At 39.1% G+C, this 23,387-nt stretch overlaps 1 protein-coding gene across 1 annotated transcript; it reads right to left on the minus strand.

Moving 5' to 3' along the window:
- Nucleotides 1-4,593: 4,593 nt before the first annotated feature.
- Nucleotides 4,594-15,814, minus strand: LOC141428160 (uncharacterized). The gene is made up of 8 exons (XM_074087953.1): nt 15,478-15,814; nt 11,721-11,793; nt 10,934-11,085; nt 10,546-10,644; nt 10,269-10,466; nt 10,108-10,191; nt 5,574-8,837; nt 4,594-5,446 (listed from the first exon to the last, which is right to left on the minus strand). The coding sequence occupies exons 1-8, from the start codon at nt 15,559-15,561 to the stop codon at nt 5,423-5,425; spliced, it is 3,978 nt and encodes a 1,325-aa protein (XP_073944054.1). The 5' UTR covers nt 15,562-15,814; the 3' UTR covers nt 4,594-5,422.
- Between the last annotated feature and the right edge of the window lie 7,573 nt (nt 15,815-23,387).

A 23,387-nucleotide genomic window follows, 5' to 3' on the forward strand; every position in this document is an offset into this window, starting at 1 on the left:
CATGTTTTATTAGTTATATTATATTACAATATTAAATCCTTATATAATTAGTCTTGTTCATAAAATATTGTTATAAATTGATATAATTAAATGGATATGTCTTACAAATAAAAAACAAAGTATAGATTAGTATAATACAACCTAAAATACCACTCTAAATTAAAATATGAAGGTATTTCATATCATATACAAGAAATGTAATGAATTAGTACATACAATTTTAATTACCTACATTTAAAGCAACTGACAAGACAAGATACACAAACAATTGCTGAAACGACTTGATCAAGAAGCTAAGGTAAGAGAAATAATATTGGATTGACTTTTTTTCAAGTACTTATTTGGATAAAGGTCGCTACACATTACACCGTACCATGCCATACAAAACCATAGCAGAAACGTATCATGCACGGCATGTAACGATAGACGGACTAAACACGTCAACAGCGTGTCATACTCGTGTATGACGGGTTTAATGACCACAGAATCCACGTATCATCCACCAGTCATATCATACCCGTAGCATCCGCGTATTATACCTACCCGTCGCATTCGCGTATCTACACGTAGCATCAGCATTTTATTTTTGTGAAATATTTGAAGTGAAAACTAGCAACGTTTGTTTATAACGGGCTTAGAACGGTCATCATACGCGGTTGTAACCCGTATGCTCGCAGTATCGCCGCCTGCATGCACCGGTCTGCAGTGGCGTAACTATACTATCTGGGGCCCGTTGGCAAGTTCTTTTGATGGGGGTCTATCAGTAAAAATCGTCACTTGTACTTAGTTTAATTTTAAGTAAAATAAAATACTCAGGTACAATGTTAAAAAAATATTTCTGACCTCGCGGTATCTTGGGCCGGGGCCCTCTTGCGTCGGGGGCCCGTGGCATTTTGCCAGCCCTGCCACCCTATAGTTACGCCACTGCCGGTCTGGCAACGTCGCACGCCGTGCACGGCGCGTATCACCACCGTTTTTGACATTCCGTGCACAGCACGCGACGGCGCCGGTTGGTTAGGAAGGAAACGTGCTAGTGAGCACAGTCTCATACTTTTCAATACAAAGAATAAGAATATATTTTTGTCTGACACGTTTTTACTATGGTCATTGCATGATACGGTGTATTGAAACGGTGGTGTACGGTGAAATAAATTATTTTTTTCTTCTTTTTATTGTATATAGAGACCTTTAATCCAGTGACGACACAAATTCCTAATCCAAACTAATATTGCAAATTTAAATGCATGTTTGTTTTACCTTCTTCCCAGTGCTCCTTTCTAAGTCACTTGTGTGACTTATGCACATAACAGTTATTATACTTTGAGAGCTTAGAAGAAAAGAGCGTACTCCTACCTTAAAGGCCGGCAACGCACTTGTGACTCTTCTGGTGTTGCAGGTGTCCATGGGCGACGGTAATCGCTTACCATCAGGCGATCCGCCTGCTCGTTTTCCCCCTCATCATCATCATCATCAGCCCGAAGACGTCCACTGCTGGACAAAGGCCTCCCCCTTAGAACGCCACAATGAACGACAACTTGCCACTTGCATCCACCGGTTTCCCGCTACTCTCACGATGTCGTCAGTCCACCTGGTGGGAGGCCTGCCAACGCTTCGTCTTCCGGTTCGTGGTCGCCACTCGAGGACTTTTCTCCCCCAACGGTTATCTGTTCTTCGAGCGATGTGGCCTGCCCATTGCCACTTCAATTTGCATATTTTTCCAGCTATGTCAGTGACTTTAGTTCTTCGACGAATTTCCGTATTCCGGATTCTATCGCGCAAAGAAACTCCAAGCATAGCTCTCTCCATAGCTCGTTGCGTGACTTTGAGCCTCTCTAAGAGGCCAACAGTTAAGGACCACGTCTCAGCGCCATAAGTCATCACTGGCAACACACACTGGTCGAAGACTCTAGTCTTCAGGCACTGCGGAATATTGGACGAGAAGACATCACGAAGTTTCCCGAACGCTGCCCATCCGAGTTGGATTCTTCGGGCGACCTCTTTGTTGAAGTTGGACCTACCCAACTGGACAACTTGTCCCAGGTAAACATAGTGGTCAACAACTTCGAGTACATCGTTCCCAACGATAACCGGCACGGGTGTGACATGAACATTTGACATGATTTTAGTCTTGTCCATGTTCATCTTAAGACCCACCTGTTGGGAGACGATACTGAGGTCACTGAGCATAGTATTGAGCCCCTCCAGCGACTCCGCCATTATGACTATATCATCGGCAAAACGAAGATGGGTGATGTACTCGCCGTTGATATTGATGCCGAACCTGTTCCAGTCCAAGAGCTTGAAAACGTCCTCCAACGCATTTGTGAACAGTTTCGGAGAAATAACGTCTCCCTGTCTCACACCTCGCTGCAGTTGGATTGGTTGTGTACTCTCGTCCTGCAACCGGATCGACATAGTGGCGCTGCTGTACAAACTCTTTAACACCTCGATGTATCTATAGTCAATATGGCATCGCTGAAGGGACTGCAGTACAGCCCAGGTCTCGATTGAATCGAAGGCTTTTTCATAGTCCACAAATGCTAAACATAGTGGCCGATTATACTCCTCGGTCTTCTGTATAATCTGGCGGAGCGTGTGAATGTGGTCTATGGTGCTAAAGCCTTTACGGAATCCAGCTTGTTCGGGAGGCTGGAATCATCAAATCTTCGCTCGAGACGATTCGTAATGACCCTCGAAAACAACTTGTATACATGACTCAGGAGTGAGATGGGTCTATAGTTCTTCAATAAGGTATTGTCGCCCTTTTTGAAGAAGAGCACCACCACACTCCTGTGCCATGCTTCCGGCGTGGTACCCTCGAGTATGACGGAATTAAATAACCTCTGGAGGACTACAAGTACCGGTTTACCACCCGCTCTCAGAAGTTCTGTCGTGATTCCGTCATCCCCCGGAGCCTTGTTGTTTTTAAGTTGTTTGAGAGCCACTCTAATCTCGTACAGGCTGATATCTGGGATGTCTTCAGTGTAATGACGGGTTAGTTTAGCTCTGGTATCTTGAGCTGCACCTACAACGGGCTTCTGTGTCGAGGCATATAACTGTTCGTAAAACCTTTCAAGCTCTCTCAACAACTCCGGTTTCGATGAGATGATACTGCCATCGTCGATCTTCAACTTAGTCATTTGGCTTTTCCCAATAGACGAATTCTTTGCAAACACTTTAGAGCCCTGGTTCCGCTCAATTGCTTCCTTAATACGTGCAGTATTAAAGGCACGCACATCGTGTCGCATGGATTTTGAGATTCGCCTATTAAGTCTGCCATATTCCGACATGTCAGTTGAAGATTGCAGCCTCATCTCGTTCCGAAGTTCCATTAATTTAATGGTTTCATTGGAGAGCTTCTGAGGTCTTTTCCGGCGCGGAGTCTTGAAGAACTGGGACCCCACGGCCTGAACAGTTTCTACCAGCCCGTTGTTGATCTCGTCCGCTGTTTTGCATTCGGCTAGGCACTGGAAACGATTATGCAATAAGAGTTGAAAGCTTTCGGGGTTCTGGATTTGGGCAGGACAAGGACGGAGCGTGGACTTCACAAGACGTGACCGTTCTAGCTTCACATTAATATTCAGTGTGCCTCTGACAATACGATGATCACTTCCGGTTTTCACCCTGTTGATCACAGAGACATCACTGAATATTCGCTTCTTGGTCGTCATAATGAAGTCAATCTCATTTCTGACTGAACCATCGGGGCCGATCCACGTCCACTTCCTGGATGGTCGCTTCTGGAAAAAGGAGTTCATTACGTAGAGCTCGTTTTCCCCCTATACCATAAAAAAAAAAAAAAAAAAAAAAAAAAGCTTTTTGTAAGTTACCTCTTGCTCTAGAAAAGTTTTTAATACTCTGAATCTGCTGATGTTGCCAAGAGGTACTACTATTTGTTTTTTTTTTACTCCAGAGCCTATAATAGAAATTATTATTAGGAGCCTGTTTATGCACACGAAGTATTTTTCACGCGCAGACGACGTGAATTTCGTAAAAGTTTACGGCACCGAATCTTGATTAAGTGCGTTCACGTAAGTGTGCATATAACCTCATTAATATTTGAATTACGTATTTTAGCAAAAACGTTCCAAACCTCAATAATATGTATTTTATTTGATTTTGGAACTACTTTCAGTAACATCAAAAGCGAAGATAAAGAATAACAAAGGAATAACATGACAATGCTTTGGAACGTTTTTGCTAAATTACGTCCCTATGTCATACTATAATGTCTAAAATTCAAAATATACACAAACTGAAACATGTAAACACGATAATTTTTGTTCTGTGTCAGTGCTTTTTATCCTGCCCTTTTACTATAGTATAATTAAACCAGAGTAAACTCAGGGGGCTAAAATGAATGTCGAAGATTATAATTTTTCCCAGAACCTGGCAGAAGTACTTTGGATATAGAGTAAAAACATGTTAATGCGCTTAAAATTTAGTATGTAACAAATATATTAAATTTTTTAACGAATTGCTGACCCATTAACAGAAATAGGCATACAAGGCCGCGGCCGTGAACATGATATTTTTATGGAGACCAGGTAAAGAAAGGCTTCACTTGCAATAGTTTGCAGCAGGCTGAAATCGGTTGCAAGGCCGTTCTTGAGGACGATCATGCACATAACGGTATTCAACAAAAATTAGCACCATTGTCAGCCCACTGAAACAAGATTTTCTCGGAAACATGAGTTCTCGAACTTTGTGGACCGATTTACTGGGAGTATGTAAGCCGGGCGAGGTTGAGGCCAAGTCAGTTCGAATAAGAAACCCGAGTAAAAGGATGGAGTTCGCATTACAGGGGTGTACTAGGCCCAGTTGTAGATAACCAAAACCCGTCCAAAAACGGTAAGAACAAATATATGTGGCATTACTTTGTTTTGGCATTCCAGCAAGTCAAGAACAGGGACACCGAAAAATTCCGGATTATGCATATCTGCATTGCGTAGGCAAGATTTGTAACATTGTCTTGTGTACACTGCGGCTTGAACCAGGTTATCTATTACCATCAGTTATTATAATGAAGGTGTGCTAATTAATTATAAGATCACATGAATTAAATGGCGGTGCGCATTGCACAATGACAGGACGGAAATAAAAGTATCAATTGGTCTAAGCTTTGAAAGCTTGTGATCAACTAAATGATTACAGGTGGCCAGATTAAAAACTAAGACCCACAGTGGTCCATAGACTAAGTCCTCACAGACGCTATTGGCCACACACTGCTAGACGTGAGTATGAGTAACAATGCCATTATATCCTTAATAATTTTTAGAAATGCTCTCGAAAACACTCACTTAAATGTTATATACAAGTAATTATAATAATATTATGTATAATAAATTAAGGCTTACTATTTAACAACACTAGCATTAAAGCGTGAATTATTTAAACTTCTGTAGCAGTCTTCCTTTCCGTATCATAGCAGTCCGAGCTGGCGTAGCTGTAAAAATAAAACAAAACATATCCAATTAATTAAGTACTAACTAACAAGAACTTACCTTACTGCAAAATGATGAAAAAGCGGGCATAAGTGAAAACATAGTAAATAGGAAAATCAAAAATCTTACCAGGCCTTGGCGTTCCTTCTCCTTTTGCATAACAATGTTAGTTTGCATTTCATCAAACTTCACTACAGCTGCCAGCACTTTGGCTAGAGTAATGGAATGTGTTCCAGAGCCGGTTAGGTATTCGTAAAGAATGTTTCTCAAATATTCTAATTCGGTGTTCTCTTGTAATGAATGCAAGTGCCTTAGACTAACAAGAGCTTCGTCCAGCCTTCTTTCCAACTTGTCATTGGAAAGTCGGAGCTTTTCATTATTTTCTTGCACGTTTTGCAAATTTCCATTGACAGACCTATTGATATGTTCTAAGTCCATCAACTGTTTCTCATATTTGCTTTTTGTGGCTAGCACGCTGTTGTATTTTTCTTTTAAAATATCCAGCTCAGATTCAGCATTGAAACTTTTGGAATTACTGTTAGGTGTCTCTGCATAATTTTGTGAACGCAGTTGGTCTTTGAGCTCTAGATTTTCTTCGACAAGTAAGGTATTTTCTCTGAGCAAATCGTTCATTTTGTCTGTATCAGACTTAACATTTTGCAATTCGTTTAAATCACGAGAGGTGTGGTTTTGATCGACATGTTCACTTGAAGTAATCAATTCCCGTACCTTGTCATTCAGAGTACCATTTTCTTTTGATATCTTAGCAAGATAGGTCTGAAGTCCTTCAATATCTGAAGATAAATGTCTGTTTTCATTTTTCAGCGTATCATATTCTGTCTTCAAAGAAGTGAATTTATCTGCCAGCTCAATATTTTCTGCGGCTTTTGTATTCAATTCATTGCAAACCCTCTCGAGTTCTGATATTTTAATCAAAAGTTCGGAATTAGTTAGTTTCAGTGATTTAATTTCTTCGTCCAACTCATTGTAATATGAATTTTGTGTAGCTATATCCGTTAGCAGGGTATCTTTTTCATTTTCAACACCAATACATTTTTCATATAACGTTTCTTTTTCTTGTTTAAATTGTTCACACTTATCCTTCAGAATTTTATTTTCCTCTACAATATAGTTTATGGTCGAACTGGTCTCATCAGTTTGAATCTCTACAGCTGATTTTATTTTCTTTGCATTTTCGGATTCTTCGAGTTTCTTTATTGTAGCATTTAAATGATCTTTTTCGCTTTCGATTTCAGCATGAGACTTCCGCACATCACTTATTTCTTCTTCCAATGCCTTCAAGTTTACTGCAATACTTTGTGATTGATTCTTTAATGAAGTGTTCTCTTGCGATAAGGCCTTGACGTCATCTTCTAATTTTTCAATATAAACTTGTTTATCTTCAGAAATTTTGTTTTTTACTAGTAATTCCTGATTTTCTGCCTTAACGACATCCAACTCTGTAACTGCTGTTTTTAATTTATCGTTTTCATCTTCAATATACTTGAGTTTTTGTAATAATATCTGTTGCTCCTTTTCTAACAAAGGAAGCTTATCGTGCAAGGGTGAATTTTGCTCTTTCTCGCGGGTGATCGTATCTTGAAGAGACTTATTAAGACTTTCCAATTCGTCTATCTTTAACAATAAGGTAGTTTTATCTTCTTTTATCTTGCTTAATGCGCTTAAGTTAATTTCATGATTATTTTCATATATTTTTATTTTTTCTAAAATGGTTGTATTTTCTGAAATAGCAGCTTGTATTTGTATTTGTAACTGATTATTGTCCTCTTGACACGCAATTAAGTCTATTTTAGTTGATTTAAACCTGTCCTCAATTTCATCCCGAGTCTTTTGCAAAACTTCGTAATCGTGTTTTAAATTATCAAATTTAATTTGATGTCCCAGCTCATTTTCTTTCATGGCAGTAGTCAATTCTATTATTTTATCACTGAGATTTAAAATCATAGTTTCATTATTATTTTTCAACAATTTGGCCTCCTCACATGTTAAACTTAAAGTTCCTTTTAGTGATTGTATGCTATTAGCTAGTTCTAAACATTTTTTGTTAATTTTGTCATTATTCTGCTTCAAGTTTGTGTTTTCAATGGTAAGCTTTGAAACCGAATCAAGCAATTCCGAGTTTTGTCTTTGTATGACTTCATGATTTTGTAACAGTTTCTCTATTTCAGACTGAAGCTTAACTAGTTCATCTCTTTCATCTTGAATTTCTGATTCCATGGTGTAATATTTGTTTCGCCAAGATTCAAGCTCTTCGAGAATCTTATTTCGTTCAAATGAGCTTTCTTCAATATTTTGGTTTTCATTACATTCGTTATCTCTTTTCAGAAGTTTGCTTTCTAGTTCAATTATTTGTAAACTTTTTTTAGCATTTTCTTCCGCTAATTGCGTATTTTTTGTCTCTAAATACACATTCCTATCAATCATAGCTAGTTTTTCTGCTGTTTCTTGTTTATGTTGTAATTGGAGACACTTATATTCCTCATCCGCTTTAGCTTTAGATTGTTCCAAAGATTTACATTTTTGTTCTAAGTCTTTAATTTTAGATTCCTTTTCTGTAAGTTTGGTTTTAAGAGAATTTAGATCGTTAACGTCACTGTTTAACTTATTTTTTTCATCTTCCATTACAGACAATTTTGTCTTATAGTCAGTGACAACAATATTAAGAGACTGTATTTCATTCTTACTCGCTGTCAAGTTATCTTTAAGTGATTTTATCTCGGCTTCCTTGGTTTCCAATTCTTTGTGTATGCTTAACTTATTTTCAGCCAAAGAAATAGCGTATTCTTCTTCTCTCTTGTTAAATACTTCGACCTTACCACGCAACTTTTCTATTTCTTCTAATGCTTTCTGTAAATCTAATTCAAGGGTAGATTTTTCTTTCATTTTATTAAATTCATAAGTATTAAGTTTATTTTGAAACTCTTCATTAATTTCTTGTAGTTCCAAAATTTTTTGCCGAGCTTCTGTCAGATGCGTAGTGCTTTCTTTCAGTTGCTCATTTTCTTTTTTTTTGTTTTCTACTTCAATCGATAAAATATGCAGCTCTGTTGTTAATTGGGCATTTTTTTCTTTTGATTGTTTCAATGATTCTTTATATTTGCTCACTAACTGTTCTAATTTTTCTGTCTTACTATTTAATACGGCATCTGTACCATCATCGCCTGATGTTTTTCTGTCATTGGTTCCAGAAAAATCTATAAGCTGTAATTCTTTTACAGACTCTTTGACAACTTCGTCTTCATTCTTGGAATCATTTTGAGGTAAATTTTTGTTTTCAAGATTGTTTTGCATGAAACTAATTTTGGTGTTCAGTGACTCTATTTTCATATTTCTTTCATCAATTTCCAAACGAAGGGCTTTTTCTAAATGCGCCTGTTAAAATAGAATACATAATTTGAATAATAATATTTTTGCATTGAACTAGCAAAATGGACTAGGGAGATGCAAAGTTCACATCAAATAACAAAATTCTTTACTTAATTAAATCTATATATAAAAAAGAAGAAACTGACTGACTGGCTGACTGACTGGCTGACTGACTGACTGACTGACTGACTTATAGATCAAAGCACAGCCCAAACCGCTGGGCCTAAAAACTTGAAATTTGGTACAGGGGTTCTTTTTTTGATGTAAGTGAGCACTAAGAGAGGATTTTTATAAATTCATCCTCTAAGGGGGTGAAATAGAGGGGTGAAGTTTATATGGATTTTTCTCATTTCTGGACTTAGAAGTATGAAAATAGGTATACAAGTTCTCAATTACAATTAAAAGTTATCTGTGTAGGTAAAATGGATAAAATGACCCCCCTAAAGGGGTAAAATGGTGGATAAAGTTTGTATGGAAATTTTCTCATTTCTGGACTTAGCATTATGAAAATTGGTATACTTACAGGGTCGTCCTGATTAAAAATAAAAATGATCTGCGTAGGCAATGATTAAGAATGAAGAAGTAGCTTTCGACTTATTAGGGGGGTTTCTATGAGACTTCCTTATTTCTAGACTAAAAATATGACTGGTCACAATTAAAAATGATCCGTATGGTGTTGGCGACTTCAATAGGGGAGGGGGTTTTTCATACAAAATGTACACATAAAATGTGGAAATTAAATTGATATTTAAAATAATGTGTGAAATAAATATGTAAATAATTATGCAGTAGGTAGGTTTCTTACTTAAAAAATACTCATCGGGATGTGCATAATAAAATCAATAATATTAATATAAGCATATTTTTTGTGTGATTATTCTTTCTTATTTATCTTTTACATAATTTACAGAATATTGTGTACAGTGCAAATTCGAATATATATTTCGGATTCTAGAGTTAAATTCGGTTCTCGCCGGAAGCACACGAGATTATTAATTTACTCTCGTGCTTTGTATAAAACTTTTCATAAACTAGCTTCAAAACTGGTAAAAAATGTTGTTTATAGCGAAGTACTTTAGTAAAGTGTTACCTATCGTTTACGGCAGTACTCTGCTATGCACACAGATACAAATGTCACAATTATAACGGGGGTTAATTAAAACATATGCACATATAATAACTAAAGTACACGCGGACGAAGTCGCGGGCAAAAGCTAGTAGTAAAATAAAGGTAAAAATCATGATAAACTTAATCACAAAGTAGAGCCCGCATTACCTTAGCACTTTGCTCGAGGGTGCACTGCTCTCTCAATTCCGATATTCGCCTAAGAGCTTTGTCTTGAGTTTCTACCAGTACACTCTGTAACAACATAAGACATAATATACAGGCAAGAATACAGTAATCTGTGATACCGATGACAGTTTTTATTTCCATACCCTGGCTTTAGCATTGTCTCGTTCCAAAAATTTGTAATGTCGGGCAAGATCGGCATATTGTGTTCTGTATTTTTCGTATCTCTGCTGAGTCCGCTTGTAAGCCGCATACAGTTGCTCTTTGGTGACGCGGTCCAGGCTCGCAGTGCCACTTGAAAATCCCCGTTCCTCTGCCTCGCTCGCGGACACTTCCATGTCAGACTAAAATCATAAACACATTACTTACATTACTTTTATTGTATAATACTTTTAATTGTAAAACGTTTAGGTAGTACATCACCTGTAAATGGTAGAGGGAAGGGCTCTCATAGCTCGGTAATCTGAATGAGACGTCGCTGGCAAATGAACTGTTAGACAGCCGTCTCTGATGTTGGCCATCCTGTAGATATCGACAAATGATTATTTTTTTGTAAAAAATAATTCAAGCATTCAAGGCACGTCTGAAGTGAATGAAAGTAATTTCACTTGTCACTGTGTGAATGCCGTTCTAATACACGGTCCTAGGAGGAGGTGTTTTGTAAACGAGTACATAGTAAGTACTTCTAATAACACGATTATCACTTATTGAATCAACTTACATTTTTTGTGATGCACACATTAATAGGCATTATCATTCAATTCATTTTTCACAGCTCTAGTGAATCAACCTTTACAGTGAATTTACTTACGCTTTGATCATGCCTCTGCGGAAAGTCAATTTCTTCTGTATTTGCTTGCATACCGCTTGCTGGTTGCATAAGAGAAACGTCTTGAAACATGTTTTGTTCAGAAGCCCTTACTAAAGAAGTTGGGGTTCTGATTGAACGACTTTGAGAGTTGTCTAAAATTTAAATACAAAAGGGCAATATTAAGATGATCAAACATATTGAAAATAGCAATATAACACTGAGGACCAGTATGTCCCATCCCAGTTCAAGCAAATGAAATGAAAATATTTCTTTCTTCAAAAAGATTTTACATAACAAAGTTAAGGTTAGGAGTTCCCAGTAAGTGTAAATATAAGTTACCTTTCGTTTTACAAAATAAAACAAAGAAGCGATAATAATACTAAAGTACGAGTTTGGTTTTGGTTTTGTCCTATCTACACCTAAAAAAAAACATTACAGTTGAGGAAACTGAATCGCATAGGTACCAGGGTGGAACCTTTTTTTTTTCACAACAATTTCACGATAATTTATTTGGCAACTGTATGGAATGTCAATATTTTCAACACTAGTACCCGCTCCAGTTTATTCGACTGTACCGTGACTAGCTGAACGACTACTTAATGATACAAAACGCACACCCTAGAGCCAGAGATTTGAATTTAGCAGACATACAGGTCGAGTATCACACAAGTTCTGCAGTAAGGACCTATTTTTCCAAATTCCCACTAGGTAGAGAAATATAATCCTCCTACGGGGGCGATGCCGCGGGCATCATAATTCATTATAAAAGTAAGTATCAATTGCTTACCATTGTCCCCAATAGAAAATAAATCGTTGTTTGTAATGTCTGAAATACTGCTTGATGCTGAGGTGACTGCAGCCTGTAAACATAAACCACATGCATAATAATAGCCATTGAATCCGTCTATTATTGTTCGTAAATAAATCAATGTTTGTCTTGTTGATTTTCTTCTATGTGGTTGTAAACTATTCATCCAATTCTTGAGCATATAAAACTGGGGCTGGATCAGAACTATATAAACCAGATCTGAGGGATAGGGAGAGCACCAGGAAAGGTTTGACTTCTAACGGAACTAGGCTAGGGCCCAAGACCAGGGCAGGCCCATTCTTCGGAAAAATACTTGATTCAAAACCATACCATCATTTTATAGAGGCTGCCGCCTTACTCGCCTTTCAAACTAAATTGCATCCGCTCCGTCTACATCGATCTCGTTCACTCGATCCGCGGCGAATTATACTTAGTTTAAAAATTATGTACCTACTCATAGATAACTAAGTACACATATGAATGATGTGATGATTTATTGAACAAAGTGTTTACCAAATCACGCATTTTAGTAACGATTTTTTCCCATGCTTTTTTTTTTTATTGCAGTGAATAATGAAATAAATTATTAATTTGCCAAGTTTGTAATATCACAATGATTTTGTCTCGTGAACTATATGTAAAACATTATTTTATGCAACATCTAATTTGTGAGTTGTTCATTTGCCTGATGATGTATGTATGTATACATTTAGGGGCATACATGTCCAAATATCAGAACGTCCAGGTGTCACATTGTCAATTGTCAAAAAGTTCGAAGGTTATAATGCCTTAATGTCGGATAGTCCATATGTCTGAGAGTCCAGGTGTCACATTGCCCATTATCAAAAAGTTCGAAGATTATAATGCCTTAATGTCGGATAGTCCATCTGAGAGTCCAGGTGTCAGATTGTCCATTGTCAAAAAGTTCGAAGGTTATAATGCCCTAATGTCGGATAGTCCATATGTCTGAGAGTCCAGGGGTCTCATTCTAATTTGGTTTTGTTTACACCTATTGCAATCGAATTGTTTTCGGCTCGATCGCCTTTACTGTCAAGTCAATAAGAGCTGCCACCACGTAGACAATACGATAACAATATGGAAAGAGACAATGTAGAATGAGGCCCCAGTCCATCTGCATGACTGGATCAGCTGGTCAATTCTTGTCGACTCGACACGACATGTACGAAGCATCATAGATGCATCTGGATCTTACTGAGAATGGGCCTCAGGGTGTTAGATAATAGACTGGAAATAATGCAGATGAGCAATCTAGCTCTCTAATCTATTTCAGTTATATTTATCATTTAGTTGTGTTAGTCATATTTTTATACAATGAGACATTATGGGATTCAGGTCTTCAGAACTAGGACGTTTAATCCTTCGTACTTTTTGGCCATGGACTTTTTGACGCTAGGACTTTCAGACACTAGGATGTTTCATCCTTCGGACTTTTTGACCATGGACTTTTTGACGCTAGGACTTTCAGGCACTAGGACGTTTAATCCTTCGGACTTTTTGACGCTAGGACTTTTAGACACTAGGACGTTTCATCCTTCGGACTTTTTGACCATGGACAATGTGACACCTGGACTTTCTGACATTTGGACATGTATGCCCCTAAAGGAATTTGCGATAGTTTACGAGTATGTGTATGTATATTTGTTACTCCTTCAAGCTAAAACGGCTGGAAGCTTGCAATAACACATAGATAAGGTACTTTTATTTCAATATTCTCACAGGATTTGTATATAATCTCGAAATCTCAACTGCTGGGTTTAAAGTCATGAAATTTCCAATAATTCTTTTTTAATAAGTTAACAAAAACTATTACTATTTATCAGTGGCGTGGCGTCAGATATTTCCTTGATAAAGCCGAAGCAAAGATTACTTACATCTTTCACAAATCCTGTATGTCCTGTTGTCCTATTTTAAAAATATTGGGCAAGCCGATCAGAATAGGGTTACGAACGCTTCACCACTGCTATTTATCCCACTAATAATAAAAATGCGAACATTTGTAACCAAGTTAAATGAAATTCGGTATACAGATAGTTTGAGCGGAGAAGGATATAGGATAGTTTTTATGCTGGAAAATGGCATTGTTCTTGGGGGATAGCGATAAACGACATTCTGCGCGGACGGAATCGCAGGTAACTTGGTGAATCTTCACTGTGTTTTCACAAAAAAACACAATGAAGTTTAACACAATAAATAACACAAAGTTTCACAGTGCCTTCTATGTATTCTGATTTCTGTTCCACCCAAACCCTTACGTCCCATAAGTCACAAGGTCCTTTAAAAGTCAATGGAAAGATCCATAGAAGAGTCAAAGGTATGTAATGTATGTAATAGTAGGATGGCGTGAAAATTTTTGGTAGGCAATCCAGACCAAAAAAGACACTATACCAAGATTATAGCGGGTAGTAAAAATTGAGGAAAAGTTTTAAACATGCTGGAGGGAAATCATCAATTCACTTTCAAATTTTCCACTGAAGAACTCGGACACTTGGGAGAGGACACAAGCCTTTTTTTTTAGCCTCCCTCTCTTTTATCTTCTATCTCTTGGAGGTCTATACAAAAAGTATCTTGAATCCAACAGTGGATAAGTGAATAGTAAGCGTTTTTGCAGCTATTTTTCTCATCATTAGTGTTTTGGCAGGTGTTATTAAAAGGGGTGATGCTCAGGGTTACATTTACATGAAAACCATTTATATGAAAACCATCTATAGACAATACTGATGCAAAATTTAGCATGATCTAAATTCTTGCAACTTATCTTACTGTCGTTTTTATAAACATGGGATGTTAATGAAAAATTATGTTTAACCAAGTAGTCAAATGCATGAATATTTGCCTGGAAGTCATTTGGTTGATAATGATGATCATGAGAACTGCCCAGTTATATTTGTCTATATCAGGGTTTCTCAAACTTATGGCTCCACGTACCCCTGTTAAAGTTTCTAGACAATAGCGAACCCCTACCTCCCAAAAGAAAGTAATAAAACTGGCTGTTGGAGAAACTAAAAGGTAACAAATATAGGTAAGAATCGTCTTGCCAACGAATATACAAACTGTGTTGAAATAAAAAATACAAAAAGACTCCAAAAACCAATCTTAATCATCTTGCTAGTTTTGCAGCCACCATCACGTAAACCTGGTTGCGAACCCCCTACCGTCGAATAGTGAACCCCTAGGGGTTCGCGCACCCCACTTTGAGAAACCCTGGTCTATATCATATCATGGATAACTTCCCAGCTGGAAAGCAAATTGAGATGTTACATGTAACAAATTTTGTTATGTACTGTAACAAATGCACCTGCACATGAACTGTGAATTATGCATCCAATTTTGTGTAGTAGTATTAGCATGGTCTGCATACAAACATTATGGAATAACAACAATGTGATAAATAATTATTTAAGATTCAAATTTCTATTAATAATCATTTACAAAAAAGACTTACAATATCATTTTCCTAAATATTACCTCCTGTCTACAGTACAGACATGATCCAGATCAGAATAAATTTAATTTTAAGTATACTTAGATTGTGTTTATTCCGCTAGCAGCATTATATTTGCATTTAACTAACTATCTAAGCAATAAAGTAGAACACGATAGTGACGGATGCTCTATCTGAATTAGGGCTTGGCTACTACATCGTATTTAACTAAATGGATGGAGTCTGTAATGTACCACTTAAGCCAGATCTAAGTGGGATACAATATTGAATTACCTGAGCAGCCTGTGCGAATTGTTGTATTCTTTGTGGTGACGACTTCACTTCTTCTGCTAATTTATCTTTAAGTTTCTTAAACATTTTCTTCACTTGGTTTCCAAATCAATTAAATCAAATCATAGGTATTTGATAAGAATACAGTTAAGTAAACAAATTTTTTCGATATCCATCTGCTATGATAGTAATGAATTATTCACAAATTTTATTGCTTCTCGACCTATCTCTAATATTCTTTTCTTTCCTCTCACTTCACTAGTTCACTTGCTTGCATTGCCTCAGTTTAGAGGAGTCAAATTCAATGGGTGACACTCTTTCCCGGCCTGGTTAACACCGACATGGAAGTAACGGCCCTGCAGGGCTACTACGAAACTCGAAGTTCGTGTCGTGCGGTTCCTCTAACACTTATACTATTTAATACGAGAGCGAGAGGGACCGCACGACACGAACTTCGAGTTTCGGGTTTCGTAGTAGCCCTGCTGTTTTTTGTGTACACGCCAATAGAAACTGACAGGAGCTTCTATGGGCGAGTACACGAAAAACAGTCGGTATTATCCGGGCCAGGAAAGAGTGTCACCCGTATTTGCCATCAGCAGGGCTACTACGAGACTCGAAGTTCGTCTTGTTGCTGTCTCTCTGACACTTAAACTGTTTAATACGAGAGCGAGAGGGACGGTATGATACGAACTTCGAGTTTCGTAGTAGCCCTGCTGTGCCAATCAGTGGTTCGGTTCACTCATGGTTCACTCAGTCAGCAATGTCAGCAGAGCTACTACGAAACTCGAAGTTCGTGTCATGCGGTCCCTCTGACACAACTGTATAATACGAGAGCGAGAGGGAGGGTACGATAAGAACTTGTTGTTTCTTTAAAAAAATATGGCTCTGTCCATCGGAGGACAATTTTGCCAGTGTCTAGTAGTTTTTGCCGTTGTACGGTAAAAAAATTCTAGAAAACGAAATATGAGAGGTAATGGTGGATGAACGATGTCCGAGAAAAACCAGTATCCGATAAGAACTTCGAGTTTAGAGTTTCATAGTAGCCCTGCAGACAAGACAGCAAACCAAAGACAAGCCAAAAATGGCCGGTTGTCTTCATAGAAAAAATACTCGTATTGTCACTGATGGTTCGCTTAAAAAAAATGACAGCTTCCACGTCCCCCGACGCGTCTCGTACCGCCTCATTCTTGTCACTTGTCGTCATAGCACTGTCATAGTCACGGACTAATGTCATAATAATCAATGCCAACAACAACGTTTACGTTAATTTCATTACGGTTTCAAAATTCATCGAGCGAAGTTTTGCGTTGATTAATTTAATTTCCGTAGCTTATCCTCTCAACTTTTGAAGGTGTAAATAATAGCTTGTAATTATCTGCAATAAGTGTTGTGTTGTGAGTTGTGATAGTAGGCGAAAGGACATCCATTTGTATAGGTTTCCAAAATCCGAGACAGGACTTAATAAATGGTTAGTGTGTTTAAATTGCGAGAGATTGCGAACTACGTCTTCAACCTAACATTGAGATTGGTGCAACATAATAAATAAAATCCTTAAAGGCACAGATGTGATTCGTCTTCAAAATAAGTTTATACCACCCATGCAAGCGAAGCGAGCAAAAAATGTAAAACGAGATTTAGAAATAAAAGAGTGCAAAATAATATGTTTTTTTTCTTGCCCCGGATTTTCAAACAAATTAAATAATGAATATACTTACCTAATACGGAACCACAAATCTTTTTCGGCATAACAGACGATGTCACAGCCCCAAGAAATTCACAAAAATTAAAAAAAGTAACTGTCAAAATCTATAAGCGATATTCGTATAGCGATTTTTTTTCTATGCAAGTTACCCCTCTGAACGTTGGTTCTCTGAGTAGTCTGTGGATAATATGATAAGCCTTTTAGGGCTCTTACACATACACACGATGGCAGGCGCGGCGCACTCCGCGATATAGGTAAGATTCTGTAAGTATCAAAACACCCCACGCCGGCGTGGGTTAACTCACTAGGGCTATGAGCACCGCCCGGCACGCACGCTCGCATTCTCTCGCTCGAACTAGTCGCGTCGCGTAACGCTACGTGTAGCTGTGTGATTTTCGTGAAACTGGTTCACGATGAGTGCAAAAAAATATTGCATTCATATTTATTTTATTTATATATTCATATTCTGTACATAACATTACACTAACTAACCCAATTCTATTCTGTTCGTTCGCGACCTTGTACAATTTATCCATTTTGTGACCGTCGGAGATCGTAGGCGCGTCAATTTAAAAATGCTAGAAAACTAAGTATTTGTCCGAATTTACTCTTAAGTTATATGTGAGTATTTTTTTTATTGATTTACAACCCTATCCTAAACCAAGACGTTGGTGCTGAATAATAACGACCTTCGCGCGCAGCACTAGAGTTCAATGTTGCTTGATGGCGCGCGGTGATTTTGCTAATAAAAATTACGTAGCCATATAAAATGGCGGCTTTCGTCAACATCAAAAGAGACTTCTGTACTTGTACTATTACTTATTCTGTGACGATGGTTTAGAGAAGAGGCACATACTTACAACACAAGACACAACAATATGATAGGAAACTAAATAAATAAAAACTACATAAATATACTTAACTATTAAAAGAAAACACCATCTAAGAGGCTCTCCTGCGGCATAGACCCCAGCACACTGGCGGCATTACCCCTCTGTATAGTCAGAGAAATTCGTCTCTGGCCATGCCCACAGGTTCAAGGATTGCGGGCGCAGAGACGGAGGCAAGCGAGCGGTGGACCAGGTCATTGATGGTGCCATGAAGGAATAAGCGATCAGCGCTTTTGGAACATGAGAGGCCGTGACGTCCCAGCTAATCTACGTCCTTACCACAGGTACATGTGTGGGAGATACATAATATTCTGCAACCAATATTGCTATCCTCAAGGTGCTTGGATCCAGAACCGTACCTTACTGACGGGAAGGGAGGGCGTTGAGCCAATGGCCTGACTCCGGGGCTGATACCGCCAGGAGACGGGCATGTTCAGAGTCGTCCGGGCTATTTTATAACAGAGAAGCATGGGTTGCTTTTAGCCGAGGGGAGTCCCAATCCTTTTGAATATATCGTAGAACCGGGATGTTTGCACCAGGACATGAAACACACCAAGCTTCTCTGGCCTCCTTTAGGCACGCTGACTCATCGTCGAGTAACTGTGAAACGTCTGACGAGAGGTAGCGAACCATAAACAGAGGACAGGAAAGCCGGTAATGCCACACTACACTAGACGAGGAGTGAACACCCAGTCCCCCAAATCTTATCGGGAGAACCGCTTGGGTCCATGAGATACTGTCAAAATGAATATTTAGAATTTTGGATAATGTAGACTGAAGAGAATCGTCGATCGATTATAAAATGGAGGGGAATTTCCATAAGGGGTAGCTGCGGAGTAAATACATAAATTTTGGGGTGAAAAGACAGAAACGGATAATAAAGAGCGCTATATGTGGGTTTATTTTAAAAAGCAGGTCAGATGTGTTCTTAAATAAATTTAATTTACTGTGAATAACCGGGTTGATTTGAGTCGTCGAAAATAGGTGAGCCTAAATATTCATCTGTTTCGCATTTCATCGTGTTCGCAGTTCTTCAGAATCGCATTTCATCGTTTTCTCGTTTCTACAGATTCGTCATTCATCATGTTCGAGTTGCATCAATTTCGCGTTTTATCGTGTTTGCGTTTCCTCGGATTCGCAATTGATCGAGTTCGCTGTAGATTTCGATTTACAGAGATTTTGTAGAAATATCCATTCAAAAGGTTCGATCCATTGGATTTGGAAACCAAATGCTTCACAACTCCAAGGGATTGTAGACTTGACTTGAGTGAGTATATAATTTCGGCGGTCGATCGTAAAATCCGCCAGATCACAAAATTCCTAGGCATATCACAAAACGCTGTCATTTCATGATATAAATAATTTAAGAACAACGAGCGAAGCGAAGAGTGCTTAGAATGAATTGTGTGTGACCACAACGCACGAGCCGAGCGAGCGAAGCAAGCGTGCCGCGGCAGCGACCGGCCAAGTGGCAAAGCCGAATTAAGTTGTTAACCTTAGCTATTGTTTGATCAAATGTATTACTCCTGTCCTAAGTCCTGGCTCCATACTAATTTTGCTTGAAATTTTCTAAGTTCAAAATCCGATATGGCGGCGTTTCGTGATATGCCTAGGATTTTTATGATCTGCCTAAACTGGCCAAATCATGAAGTGACGGCGTTTCATGATATACCTAGGAATTTTATGATCTGCCTAAACGGCAAATCGTTAATCGGTGAATCGTATCTTTTGCATGGGTATTCTACAAAACCTCTGTAAATCGAAACCTACAGCGAACTCGATCAATTGCAAATCCGAGGAAACGCGAAATTGGTGTAACTCAAACATGATGAATGGCGAATCTGAAGAAACGAGATAACGATGAAATGCGATTCTGAAGAACTGAGAATACGATGAAATGCGAACCAGATGAATTGCGAACAAGATGAATAGCGAATCTGAAGTACCGCGAACATGACGAAATGCGAAATAGATGAATGTCGCACAACCCGGAATAACCACTACACAGACCATCGACATCTTTGTACCTTACTTAGATAGATGTCGATGACACAGACACATTTAGGGTATTTTGGGACTAGCGTGTTTTGAGACTATTGTATTTTGAGAATGGTGTATTTCAAGACTAGTACATTATGGGAATAGTTCGTTTTGAGCTTCAGCTTTTATGACAGTAGGTGATCTCGGTATTAGTACATAAATCAAGTTAAGTTTGTTTTGGTTTTAAGGTTTTAGAGTTTTTTGGGACTGTGGTATTTCGACATTAGATTATTTTGAATTTATATTTATAGGGCAATATGTGTTTTTGACATTAGGTTGTACTGTGCAATAGGGTAATTTGAGCTTAGGTTCTAATGCACCGGAAGGAATTAAATTTTGAATTTAGACTTGAAATGATGGGATGGATGACTAAACTAAAAATGGCAGGCTTAAGCGGATCTCCATGTTGGCTGGCAACCCCAAAAAGTAATTTTGATGGCGCTTCGTAGCATTGAAACAAGTAGGGATAAACTTCGGGAAGTTCTTTTTTCACTTCAGCTATGGTTTGAAGATATGGGTTAGCTTCTGGTGAAATTTTCGACAGCAAAGCTTCGAGGCCAAGCGCATAAAGTGCAGCCAACCGCGAGCGGACGGATGCCGCCATCCTTTTTGGCCAGGGCTAGATATAGATATCACGTCGTGCTACGATGCGGCATCGTTCACGATTCCATGTCGTGTCGTGGAAAATTACGGCACGATCCTTCGTATCTGCAAAGCCTCGTATCGTATCGCATAATGAAATGAGGCATAATGGGGGGATGAATGACGCGATATCATGCAGTGTTTGTGTGAAAGAGCCCTTATGCAGGTAACAGACATTCCGTTTACGATTTTGGCACAGTATATTTTGGTCTGCTGGGCTACTACGATACTTGAAACTCGAAGTTCGTGTCGTGCGGTTCCTCTGACACTTATACTATTTAATACGAGAGTGAGAGGGACGGTACGATACGAACTTAAGGCATAGAGTCCTAATAGAACTTGAATGCGCGATCATCGTACTCGTAGGTTCGCGCGAATTTTACACGTACGAACGCGCGATCAAATATTATTATATTGAACTTGAATAGGCGTCCTACCTAACCTTGTCCTAACTGAAAATCGTGCAATCGTGCGTCGTGCTGTGCGATTTGGGGGTTCACCCTCACTAGACCGAATATCATAAAAGCTAATTTCACTAGGCATACTTAAGCCTAAACAACTTGGTTTCGGTGTCAGAGGCGGATGTGAAGCTGCCGTGCACGCAACTCGCTCATTTCTCGAGAAAAATGAATATGACGTTCTCCTGAAATTGGATGTAAAAAATGCCTTTAACTCGATCGACAGGGGTACCCTTTTGCAAGAGATTGGACGAGAACTTCCTGAGATTTTCGACTATCTCTGGCAGTGTTATGGTACTCCATCAAAACTAATGTTTGGGAACACTGAAATCGCTTCTGCCGTTGGCTGCCAGCAAGGGGACCCCCTCGGCCCTGTTATTTTCAGCCTAGCAATCAACCCCATTATCACACAGCTCACTTCAAAACTCAATCTTTGGTATCTTGATGACGGCACTATTGGTGGAAAAGCATCTTCAGTATTAAACGATCTAAACCTCATCATCAGTCGTTTCTCTGAGATAGGCCTCTCGTTAAATTACGACAAGTGTGAAGCTTTTATCTCAGAGAAACTTTCTGCCGACACTCGGGCGGGCATAGTTAATAGCCTTAACAATGTCACGCCTAATATCTCTATACTCACTCGCGACTCTCTTACTTTACTTGGCGCACCAATTTTCGAGGACGCTATTCCCTCAATTATAAAATTCGAAATTAATCAATTTCCATAATTCTTCTGACCTACTTTTCAAAATTAGCCCTCATGTAGCAATTTGCATTCTGCGGTTGTGCCTGTTTTCACCAAAAATTTTATACATCTTACGTTGCTGCTCTGTTTGGAAATTTCCCAACTTGACCTCATCTATTGATATTGTTTTAAAAGAAACTACCTGCAAAATCCTTAATATTTCACATACTCGAACAAGTTGGACCCAGGCGACTTTACCGATCAAATATGGTGGTCTAGGGATTCATACGACAAGCGACCTGGCTCTCCCTGCCTTCCTTTCATCCGTTCACAGCTCTGTCTCCCTCATCAATGGTATCCTTAACATTACCAATCCCGCTGATGTTGTGGTGTCAGGCTTGGCGGACGCAGAGTTGGCATGGATAGCCAGCAACCTTGGGGAAAGTTTGCCCACCGAAAAAAATAGTCAAGCCGCCTGGGACCTCTTGAAAGTAAAAGCTATCCACAAAAATATACTGGCTTCACGCTCTCCTTTCTCGGAACATAGGATCGCTGCTAGACCCGGGATCGTTGCGAGTCGCGGTGTGCCTTCGCCTGGGCCTCAGGACCTGCGAACCTCATCTTTGCTGTCGCTGCGGTGGCTCGGCTGACGCTCTCGGCCGCCACGGCCTACATTGCCAACTTAGTGCCGGCCGTTCCTACAGACACGCGACACGATGTCGTCCGTCGAGCTCTCGGCTCCGCGTCCATCCCGGCGACCCTAGAGCCTACAGGTCTTTCTGCTGCGGACGAGAAGAAGCCCGACGGTTGTACGTTGGTGCCGTGGCGTCTGGGGCTACCGTTGGCGTGGGTTGTTACATGCGTGGATACGTTAGCCCCATCCCACGTCCAACAGTCTGCGCGGAAGCCAGGGACAGCTGCAGACGATGCCCAAACCGTCAAGTGCCGCAAATATGCCTTTCTTAAGGACAACTACTTTTTTGCGGCACTTGCGGTCGAAACCTTTGGGCCTTGGTCGTCAGACACAAAAAAAAATATGAAAGAAGTGTCGGACAAACTAATCGGCATATCTGGCGACCAAAGAGCAGGCTTTTTCTTCGCCTTGCAGTGCAACGAGGCAACGCCGCTAGCGTCTTAGGTACAATGCCCCGCGCTGCGCTGCCTTTGGAAGAGGAAGCCCGTTTTAGTTAATTTTATGTGTTTTTTATTTTTATTTTTATGTAAAAATTCATTGTTTAAATAAATAAACCAATGTGGCATACCAACGTAAGATATACTTTCATTAGCCCTAATATCATGACAGCTAAACTTGTATGTCCGAATTGATTACTAGACCTAAATGGTTACTTGTACAAAACATTAAATGCTCTAATATTGCTAAAACTAATAATGATTGTTCCTAAAGATTAATAGACCTAAAGTTTTGAACCCTAATGTTTACTTGTACTAAAGATAAAATAAAATTCGTGCGAGCGAGTGAAGCGAGCGAGCAAGAC

Source organism: Choristoneura fumiferana, chromosome Z (assembly GCF_025370935.1).
Source record: "Choristoneura fumiferana chromosome Z, NRCan_CFum_1, whole genome shotgun sequence".
NCBI lineage: Eukaryota > Metazoa > Arthropoda > Insecta > Lepidoptera > Tortricidae > Choristoneura > Choristoneura fumiferana.